The 10,870-nt window shown below is 46.1% G+C and overlaps 1 protein-coding gene across 1 annotated transcript; it reads left to right on the top strand.

Moving 5' to 3' along the window:
• The first annotated feature begins 1,103 nt into the window (after positions 1–1,103).
• COQ3 (coenzyme Q3, methyltransferase) lies at positions 1,104–6,522 on the top strand. The gene is made up of 6 exons (XM_026038327.1): positions 1,104–1,159; positions 1,512–1,664; positions 1,825–1,924; positions 3,497–3,739; positions 4,596–4,755; positions 5,768–6,522. The coding sequence occupies exons 2-6, from the start codon at positions 1,519–1,521 to the stop codon at positions 5,962–5,964; spliced, it is 846 nt and encodes a 281-aa protein (XP_025894112.1). The 5' UTR covers positions 1,104–1,159; positions 1,512–1,518; the 3' UTR covers positions 5,965–6,522.
• Positions 6,523–10,870: the final 4,348 nt, after the last annotated feature.

Here is a 10,870-nt window from a genome sequence, read left to right as displayed (position 1 = left end):
AACGGCTGCGCGCGCGCGCCGCCATCTTGTGCCGCCGCCGCCCGCGGGGGCGCCCTTCCCTGAGCGCCCAACGGGCGCCGTTGCGGCTGCCCTCGGCACCCCCCACCCGCTCCACCCCGTTACCTTCACCGCTTAATGTTTTTCAGAATTAAATTTAAAATGCTGGCGGCGGTTTTTTTTTTTCCCCGAGAATGTCACAACTTAAAAATATAAAATATAAAATATAAAATATAAAATATAAAATGAAATAAAATTTGAATCCGGATTGGTCTTTCTGCTTGGTGGCGCGGGTCTTGTGCTCCCAGCACTCCCCTTCCTCTCCTGCTGAAGCAAAGGGAAAGTTACTGTAAGACGGGGCTCCTCTTAGTCTGCACAGCACCCGCAAGGCTTTCCAATATTTCTTATGTTTTATTGCTCTTCGTACTAGAAAAAATACAAAAAGAGTGAGCAGCTCTGCAGTTCTTACTTGGGTATGGAGCGAAGCAAGAGGCAGGGTCCCATGTTCACGGTCATTCATGGAGTGTGCAACTAGTGGTCAGAATAGGCATTTTAGAGCAAAATTCTCACTAGCCACAAAACATTTCAGGTAGATGAAAAACTGCGCTTTGCCTAGAGGCTCTGAGCAACGTGCCCACGCGTGTATTGACAAGTGCAGTGAATCAGTGTGTGCCGTCCCGCTGGACGCCGCTGCGTGCCCTAAGCAGCACAGCGAGCAGGCACGGAGCCGTTCGCGCTGCTGATATCCCAGAAACGCGGGAACGCCGGTGCCGCCACGGCTGGTGAGCCACGAGCTGCCCCCTCTTAATGTGAGTGTAATCAACAGACGCGGGACTGCGGGCTGGTGAGTGCTAGGTGTGAACGCCCTGCTGAAGCAGCACTGTACAGGTAGGGCTTTTTTCCTTGGAGTGATATCACAGATTCACACAGAATCACAGAATGGTTGAGGTTGGAAGGGACCTCTAGAGATCATGTAGCCCATATGTAAAGCTGATGTTTTTCATTCAATTGCCTTTTTTTTTTTTTTTCCCATTCATGCAGATGACCTTGGTGATGTGTATTTCCAGGCAGGCCCACGGGCTGCTCTTGAGAACACTCCCTGGAAAATACAGTTGAAATCCAGTAGTGCCCTACCTGCCTCTCTGACAGAAATAAAGAGCCTGTAAGTATTGTGGCTAAAATAATCTTACATGTCAAGTGACATTTGCTATAACCATTTCATTTTACTTTGTGATAGTGTCACATGAAGTCATTTTTAAATCTCACAAATACTTATATATTTGGTGTTGGCAATTTTTGCTTTAATAATTACTACTTCAGAAGTTAGGGCTGTGGAGTCATCTGTTTTAGAAAATACGTTACTCCTACAGTGTATAATTCCTGCAGTTTTAATCAAGCATAGCTGGAGTCTGTAAAGGAAAACTGGATTTTCTTCAAGAATTTGTTTTTTACTGTATTTCAGCAGCCATGAAGTAGCAGTATCAGGTTCATGACATTTCGCTTTCATTATTTAGGTTCACCATGAAGAGACTTTTCAGCACTTCACGTTCAACAGTAGATTCAAAAGAAATGAAAAAATTCCATCTCCTCGCAGACAAATGGTGGGACGAAGAAGGAGAATATTCAGCCCTTCATTCTATGAATGATATTAGAGTGCCATTTATTAGGTATGATTTTGAAGATGCAAACATTTTTCAGATGCTATTTCTTTGCAACCTGAGAAAATATTGTAAAAGATTTACAATTAACAGTACTTGAGATAACTGCACATGACGTCTGTTAAACCACCGTGTGTGTTTGTGGTTAATCACATCCCTTTCCTTTTAGAGATACCCTGTTGAGCATGAGGAATCATCATGAACTGGGAAACCCACTTGCTGGACTCAAGATTCTAGATGTTGGCTGCGGAGGTGGATTGCTAAGTGAAGTAAGAAACAATTTGGTCCCATTTCTTCTTTAAAGAAGTCTTCTTTTTCAAGAAGGATTTTGACTTTTTTTTTAATGATTTTTAATTTCTAACCTCTGGAGAGGAGCTTTTCTTTTCTACAGTAAATTAGTTCTGAAGTGCTTTAGATTGCAGTGAATTCTACATACCATGTAGATTATTTCTTTATGACAGTGGTGGGGCTTCACAGAAAAGAAGGGAATCTGTAGTGAGAAATGCTAAGATCTTAAGAGTCATCAGAAAAGTAAGATTTTAAGCAAGCTAGAGAAAAAGACGAGAGAAAGATGTAAATGTCTTCTAACATTCTTCTTGGGCAGCCACAGTGAAAATCCTTCCGTTTTGTCTTGGAGCAAGAACACTTCACCACGACAATCCGTGCTAACAAAATAGTATTTTCCATTATAAACTTTTTGTTTGTTTTTCTGCTTATGACTTTGTATTGCTTATAATCATTTTTTTATCTTTTTTTTTCATTTTTCCATTCTGTGGTGAGGTTCTTGCCTTTGTTTTATCATCAAGAGAGCAGGGCATGATGTGAAGCAGCTGCAACACCCCTCCTGTCTGGCAGCAGAGTCTCCTGATGCTCTGTGGCTGCTCCCTGGGGAGTCCTCACAAATTTGGGATCGAGAAGGAACGAGATCCAGTCCCCTGGGCAGTGCTATTTCCTAGCAATAGGCTGGAGATTGTTTGCCAAGTTAGGGTCACAGATTTGGCTGAATTTCTCTGGAAATTTCATCAGCACCTGAAACAAGAGGTGTTACAAAAGCCACTCAAGTCTCTCTCTGCTTTTTGTTGTTGATTTCAAGCAAAATTCTCTGGTCTTGTGAGACTTGGCTCTCAGACATGGCAAAATCGTAACGCTGCATAAGCTTCTCAAACTGAATAACTGGTGAATTCCAGGCTGGAATAACATACAGGTGGTCATGTTCTGCGGGCTGTTTGAGTTTCAAAAGAGGTGATGACTGAGGTGTTAACCTATAAGTAAGAAGACACTAGAGAAACTTGAGTGACAGCCAGCTCTGATGCTATCCTAGTGACCACCAGTGTTTAGTTCTCAGCAGTGAGAATGTCCCAGAGATAATCATATCTTAAGTAACCATTAAAAAGATATGAGGCTTTGCCATTACAGGTGGATGTTGAAGAAAGTAAAAACAGTATTTAAATACTGCATTGATTTTCCCAAACCAATGGAAGCGGAACCAGGGGAAGAAATCTTTATTTGGGGGTAACAAAATTGATTTGGACCAATTTGTTCGTAAAAAAAAAAATAGATACATTTTAGTAGGTATTTCCTTTACGTCTAAGATTATTCTTTTTTCTCCTCCAGAATTTTAATGCCGTTTTTTGTGTGCTTTATAGGTAATGAATCTTCAAATAAAGCTAGAGGAGCAAAGCTTAATTTATTTGAGGCAATCGTTTATTGTTGTTCGTCTTACTCCACTATTAACGTTTGCTGAGGGTGTTTTCAGGTTTGTTTATGCAGAGGCGGACGCTGCAGGTGCCTTTAGGTAAATTGGTTTTACGCAGTGAATAAATTACCCTCTGTATGATCAGCCCCTCGGTAGGCTGGGAGCTTCGGTTACCGGAATTGATCCTCTGGAGGACAACATTAGGACAGCAGATTGGCACAAGTCATTCGATCCCGTCCTGGCCAAGAGAGTGCAGTACAAGAGCAGCTCACTGGAGGAGGTGGTGGAGGAGGCGGTGGAAACCTTCGATGTAATCGTAGCCTCTGAAGTAGTGGAGCATGTGGCTGACCTTGAAATGTTTATCAAGTGCTGCTATCAGGTGCTGAAGGTAAGGGAGCTTTTGCTGTCGTTATCGGGAATATTTATTCTCTTTTATTATTAAAGCTTTTATTTGAAGTGTATGAAAACACCTAAGTCTGGATTCATTCCTCCACCTTTAAATGCTTAAAATATGAAAGCCATCTAGAGATGCTTTTTATTCTCCCTGAGGATGCAAGAAGTGGATCTGCCCAACTTCAGCGACTAAAGTTAAAGGGAATTTGTTCCCCCGACCCTGCCTTAGTGGCATTGCTTAATATTGCAGTGTGGCTTTGCACCAAGACCTCTAGAAATGTAGTTACCTCTGACCTCTCCGGGGTGAGACCATCCTTGGTTTCTATCAGACTTTATTCTAAATAATTACAGTTAATTCATGGTTTTGTTTGGGGGGATTTTGTTTTTTGTCCTTGAAATCATTACAACAAGCCTTGTATTCAGCAGCACCTTAAGTTAAGCAGTGTTGTTCATTTTCTTTTTGTTTTAATTAAAATAGAAATACATATTTACATGAGGTCTCGCATAAACCTTGTAGCTTTCATTCTTTTGCGGGGGCAGTAGTATGTGCTGTATGTGACCTGGTTAAGTGTTTCTGAACAAGGAGATGGTTTTCAGGTAATCCAAGGCTGTGACTGTGGTGCCTGAAGACTACTGAGCCACACTGCTACAACATCGTATTCTCACATATTTGTATTCTATTTAAGCAGAATGCTTGTACGTGTGTGACCTGACATTAAATCAGTTCTTACTCTTGAAGCATGTAGGTTTGTACATAGACAAATCATGTAGCTTAGTGCAATTAGGCTTAGAGTTTTTGGTTTTTTTCAGTTAAATATTCTTCTAATTGAACATTTTAATCTTTTCATTAGCCTGAAGGTTCTTTATTCATTACTACAATCAATAAAACACAGTTGTCCTATGTCCTGGGAATTTGGCTTGCGGAAAAAGTAATAGGCATTGTGCCTGAAGGAACACATGAGTGGGAGAAGTTTATTCCCCCTGAAGAGCTGCAGCACCTCCTGGAATCGAGTAAGTGCCAGGCTGGGCAGTGGGAATGCACACAGATAGCAGCTGTTCTCCATCTACACCTACACAGGCAACTGCTCAGTTTGGCATCTTCGTGTTGGGTGGAGGGGCTTTCTTCTTTGCACAGCTGCTTCTTTTTCTCTATTTGTGTTATTAAAAAGTTTTCTAAGAACGTGAAGGTGAAGCTCACCACAGGTTTCTTAGCTCTGGAGAAATTGCTGGGAACTCATTTTGAGTTCAAATTTGTCATTTTTGAAATCATTGAACTGATTTGCCCTCGGTTTGATTGCTTTTAAAATAAAGCACTGCCGGATGACCTCCTTCTGTACAAATAGTATTTTTAGAAAAAGTCTACTTTGCCTTAGTCTCCTGTAGAGAGGCTGACGTAAGATTTGAGTTACTCTCTTGGTAGGTTCTTCTCATAGCGCTTTGCAGTGATGCCATGAGGAACTCGGGTAATCCTTGCTCTCCTGCTGGCTGCTCTTTCCAGCATCTCTGCAGCGGGCGCAGGGAAGCAGCTGGTGCCGGCAGCGGCTGCTCTCCCCCTTCCCCTGGGCATTGTGTCGGGGCGCAGCGAGGAGCCCGGACACGGCTCTGCAGGCAGTGCTGAAGCACCGCTCGCTGGCTCCGAGCATCTGGCTCCCGTCCTCTTGCCCTTGCCCACCTTTGGGGGCATCTCCAGGGCCCTCCCAAGGACGGATCGGGATTGATTTTGAAATGAGTGATGTCGATCTGAAGAAACTGTCCTCCTGCAAGAGCTCTCAGCAGTCTCAGACACGTGGGGTCCTGCAGCCTGTGCCTCGGGCCCGGGCCCTGCGGCTCACACTGCTGCTGCTGCCAGGAGCTGGGGCCAGCGCCGATGCCTCGTGCCCAGCTTGCGTGGCACCAACCAGAACTGCCTTAAAACAAGTGCTGTTCCAGCGCCCAGGGACGTGGCGGCACCTCTAAGGCGATGCTGCAGTGACTTGGGAGTATTGCTGAGCATCGGTCGCTTTACACCTGCTTGTTTTCCTAGGTGGCTTCTCCGTGAAGGCAGTGAACGGGATGCTGTACAATCCCCTCACAGGGGCGTGGAGCTGGAGGGAAAGCAGGAGCCTCAACTACGCCGTGCACGCCGTGAAATGCGGGAGTCCGGGCGAGTGGGACTACACAGAGCCCTCGGCAGAGCCGCAGCACCAGGAGCCCCCTGCCACCACCAGCACCAGCCTGTGACAGAGCCACGTGGTGGCCAGCAGGGCAGGAGGACGGTTTCGCACGGCGGGACAGCACCGCCCCTGCTGCAGCGACGAGAGCTGCCCGCGTGGGTAATGCGGGGGCTGCTTCATAACGTGGGGGCTGTTTCACAGCGCTGGGGGCCGGGTTTGGCCAGCTGCCTTAGGGCAATCTCAAAAAAATCAAGTGCCCATTACCTCAGGAACCATTGCAGACTGAGATGAGTAAACCTTTGGAAGACTAAGTATTTTTATAAGAAAGTAGTTACAAATTGTCAGAGAAGGGAATGTAAATTATTCTGTCAGTAGCTTGGGGGAGACTCTTCTGTGGTAGCTTTCTCTAGAGAACTCGGATCTCCACAGAATAATAGCTTAAAGGTAGAATGAGTTTCAAAAATACAGCACTACATGGTAACATGCCTTCAGTAGTCAAGTTTCTAACCAAGGCACTTAAAAATATAAATCACCTCAAACCTCCCACAGAAAGAATGTGCTACTGAAATTACTAAGCAACTGTATCTTTGTGCTAGAAAAATGAGATGTTTGCAGTCTGTCCTAGACAGGAGGAGTTCCGTGTCTAGGCAGTCTTACAGTCCTGGCCCCACGCATGGAAAGGAGGAGTGCTGGGCTGCCTTGGAAAGGGATTTCCTAAATAAAATGCCGTGTGTGTGTCCGTGGTGGTACCGCTTTTTCCTTCCTGCTCTCTGCATCTCAGCTTGTTCACAGGTAGAGAGATAGGCTGCTTGATTTGGAAATATTAGTAATTCAGCCATTCAACCGAAAAGGATCATCAAGGTTATCTGTCTTGGCCTTTTCAATAACTGTAACTTCTGCTTCGTAAAATCCGTTTGGGGTATGGCTTGACTTTAGGGAGAAGGTTCATCTTCATGTAGAGTTCCATGATGGAGAGGCTCCTTCTCTGGAGATCTTTAAAACCCACTTGGATGCTGCCCTGTGCCCCGTGCTCCAGGTAACCCTGCGTGTGCAGCGCGTTGGAAGGGCGTTGGACTAGATGACCTCTGGAGATCCCTGCAAACCTTAAGCATTCTGTGATTCTATGGGGGCCCAAGGAAGTTGCCGGCCAAAACCCGCGGCCCATCAGGCCTATCAGTCGCTCACTTCAATCTCAAGCATTGATAGTTTAGCTGCATAAGGCTCTTGTGAGCCAGCAACTCCAGCTGCATCAAAGGCTTTTTGGCTTTGTGCTAGGTACCAGAGAAATAGAAAAAAAATCTCTCCCAAGCAGCTTGCAATTTAATGAAAAAAAATACAAGTATGCAACAAGCAGATGGGAAGAAAGAAAGGATGAGACCACCATGATAAAAAGCTGCTTACATACACATCCAAATTTGCAACTTCTAAAGCAAACAAAAAGCAGCTTCCTCTGCCTATTTTATCCTCCTTAATTTGATTTTACCTGACTGGGCTCAGCTACCAGCCCCAGGCACAGCTCAGGTTTCCTCACATCCCCCTCCCCCCTGCTGAGTCTTGTGCCCGTCTCGCTCAGCCCTTGGACCCAGTAAAGGCGTTTGGTTGGTTTTTGGGTGGTGGGAGCTGAGCCGTCCCCCCGCCAAGGACCAGAGCCGAGCACCAGGTCAGCAGTAGGGAGAGGGCAAGGGCAGGGTGCCCTCCTTGAGTGGCACCTACATGTTGGCTCAGCCTGTCCCTTGAAATGGCACCGCAAGAAATACTGGACACATTAAGTGTCCTCAGTCCCAGTTTGAACAGGATGGGAGCCTCAGAGATGTGCATTTAATTTTCTTTTGAGGTACCAACAGGGCTTGCTGGTGCCATGCTGCGCTGCCGCGCTGCCTCCCTGCCTGCCACCCCCTTGCAGGCAAGGGCCCTTTCGTGGCCATTTCTGCAGAACTTGGGAATTTCCTTAGATATGCTCTCACAAACAGCCTGTGTCAGTTCTCTGGGGAATGGAAAAGAGAGGAAGTAGTAGGGATAGAGATGTGTAATTGGAGGGTTCAGAAATCAAAAGGCTCCACTTCTGTAATAAACCCACCCCTTCTTTATTCATTATTGTATCTGCAATGGGAAAGCACTGGAAAGCTGGGAGTTACAGAAAGAAGGATATTTATATTCCTGCAGATAAATCTGACTCTTACGGCCTGGGAATATGAAGCCAAGGTGCTCAGGGCACAGCCGAGCGCGTCTGCCCTGGCGGCAGCTGCCAGTGCAGGGAGAGGCCGGTGCCACGTGCAGGTGTCGCAGGAAACCTTCCCTGGGATACAGGAACTTCCTCACCCCCGAGCTGCCCACAGGCGGGGAGAGCTTGGGGCGCAGGCAGGTGAAATGCTTCAGGCAGCACGGCCTGGGCAAAGACACCTTCCCTTTTAACCTGTGCAAATGGAAACCCCCCGAAACCCTGACGGGACACAAGGAAACCTGCTGCATAGTTTCTCTTCCTTCAAGTGCTCGGCCGGCCAGCCTGGCAGACAGGAAAACCTTTTGTCTTGGCCCCCAGGTCTTTGCTGCGTCCTGACCGCAGAGCTTTCCTTGGCCTCCATCCAATGGAAAGCTGAACACTGCTTTTATAACTCTTAAAATCACTTAACTCTGCTTAAAGTAACAAACACTATGAATCTGAATAAAAATAACACACTTTCAGATGATGTTTTTGTGATAAAATCAACCTGCCTTCCCTGCGCTTATCCAAATGATTGGATAAAATTCCAGTCACTGAATGTTCATGCCAGCAGTGGACTTTCCTTACCCTGTCTCCTTGAAGGGACACGTAATGTTGTTGTGTTTTATTCCAGGCAGAGAGGATAGGATTTCACGGAGCCGGTAAAACCCTGTGGCCGCCCTGACTTACGCACGTCCGCTCTGCACAGCCCACGCTCCCGTGACAGCAGTGCACCAGAAGCCCGGGATATATAATGGTGTGGTCGACCTCTCACGGAGCTTTTCCTGCCCTGTGGAGTCATCGCAGTGACCAACAGAATCAATAGTCACTTCTTCTAAAAAAGGTGGCATTTTCTGCTTGCAAGATGCTTGGAGATGATTCATGTTCCATTAGTAAATTTGAGGCCTCTGTTGTTTCCTCATGAGTTATGCTAACAAACAATTGAAACAACTGAGAAATAATGCTATTTTGCTTTAAAATATAAAAAATTATTAAAAAAATGGCAGACAGGAGGTCTGAAGTGTCTTATTCTTCTTAATTAGAAAAAAAAATGCATACCATGTAGAAATAAAAATGAAAACAGCCCAGCAATGCAATCAAGGGGAGACATCATAAGAACGTATGCAGATGGCATAACAAATGTAATGCGGCTGACTTTGAATTCATTGTTTTGATTATCAGCACTATTGAATGAACCAACAATTTCCATGAGTGCACAGATCTACTGCAGATCCCCCTGCAAAACACAAGCACTGAATTTGGGGATTGTTTCCCCACCTTGTTGTCCCCCGGCTCCCTGTCTGGGGTTGGAGAGGTCCCGCAGCTCAGGGATCAGGGAGCTCCTTCCCTCCCTTGATCACCTGCAAGTTTTGCTCTCTAACAGCAGCGGCACCTCGATATATAAAGTGCCTCTAGGAAGCCGCCCTTTGCTGAACTAAGTTGCATACAAAATGTAATGGAAAATACACATGTGGCCCCTTGGAAGGCAGTCATACTTGAAAGGTAAACAAGAATCTACAGGTGACTAATAGTGATGCAGCTATAGTACCTAAAAAGCTACTGTCGTGTAGAATATTGCCCTAAAGTGATAAACTACAGGATCAAAGGACTGTAGGCCTGGCAAGTGAGTATCTTGCTCTGCACAACCAGCTTTGCGCTAATACTTTATGAATAGGACCGGCTTAGCAGGGGGGCTCACGGCGGGGTGTTTCCACCTGCAGAAAGGAGGTTTTAGACGTGGCCATTTTGGTGCAAAGGCAGAGAAGAGCATGGAGTTATTCTCATCAGCTGGGACAGTCGCTCGGAAAAGTAGCGTTGCTTCTCGGAAAGCACAAGGCAAACTCCTTGTATGTGACATGCACTTACATATAGGAACTTACGTAGAGCAGACAAAAAATATTTTTGATTCTAGATGTTTAGCCTATTTGTATTAATCTATGTATTTTCATATTGAAAGTTACAATTAATCCCTTCTTAAAATCCAAACTGAAACACAGCATGAAGGTTTTACAGCTATATTTTTGGCTATTTTTGTTTTAATAATTAAAACGATGCATATATGAAACTCAAGCTGCCCAGAGAGATCATTAATATTACAACAAAATAAATCCTGGCAGCAGTAAAGGATCATCTCAAAAGGAACTCAGGGAGCCTGCCAGCTACAGAAAGGCCCTCTTCTCCCTCTCAAGCTCAGCCCATCCCACCAAACCCCATGAAGCTGTGTCTTCTGCAGAGCAGAGCTTGGGAAAGTTGGGCTATTTCTGAGCCAAGTATCTCCGGAGCACTGGAGTGAACCGAGAGCCCCGAGCGGCACCTGCCAAACCTGCGGGCTGCTCTGCAGCAGCCGCGGCGCCCGCTCGGAACAGAAAAGCTTTCCGGGAAACATCATGGAATCACAGCAGGGTTGAGGTTGGAAGGGACCTCTAGAGATCATCTAGTCCAAGCCTATCCTATAAAGTACCATATAAACATCCTATGAAGTCCTGCCAAGGGACACGGGCTCCAGCGCTGCCCCGGGAATGAACGGTGTGCGCAGGAGGGTCTGGGAGACAGGCACGGGGCTGCCGCGCGTTTGAACACGAGGGGCCTCGGGCAGCCTCGGGACGGACCGCAGACAAGCGGCACGGAGATGGTGATTCGCTCCGTGCGGTGGGTCTGCTGGTCCCTGCTCGAGACTGCTCTGCTCTCAGCTGGCCTGCGTTTGCACCAGCCACGAGCGTGAGCGCCTCCCTGTTAGTTCTTATGTTATTTACTCAAAAAAAAAAAAAAAAAA

The sequence above is a fragment of the Nothoprocta perdicaria genome, unplaced genomic scaffold (genome assembly GCF_003342845.1).
Source record: "Nothoprocta perdicaria isolate Ctin4 unplaced genomic scaffold, notPer1 scaffold_207, whole genome shotgun sequence".
Classification (NCBI taxonomy): domain Eukaryota; kingdom Metazoa; phylum Chordata; class Aves; order Tinamiformes; family Tinamidae; genus Nothoprocta; species Nothoprocta perdicaria.
The sequence above is the reverse complement of the archived record's forward strand: the minus strand, read 5'-3'. Positions and strand labels throughout refer to the sequence as shown.

What these genes read in the sequence shown, in the direction of transcription:
- COQ3 (XM_026038327.1), top strand. Translation starts at nt 1,519, where the DNA reads ATGAAGAGACTTTTCAGCACTTCACGTTCAACAGTAGATTCAAAAGAA. An exon ending in ATTAGAGTGCCATTTATTAG is followed by an intron (nt 1,665 to 1,824) that starts GTATGATTTTGA and finishes CTTTCCTTTTAG; the next exon opens with AGATACCCTGTTGAGCATGA. An exon ending in GCTGCTATCAGGTGCTGAAG is followed by an intron (nt 3,740 to 4,595) that starts GTAAGGGAGCTT and finishes TCTTTTCATTAG; the next exon opens with CCTGAAGGTTCTTTATTCAT.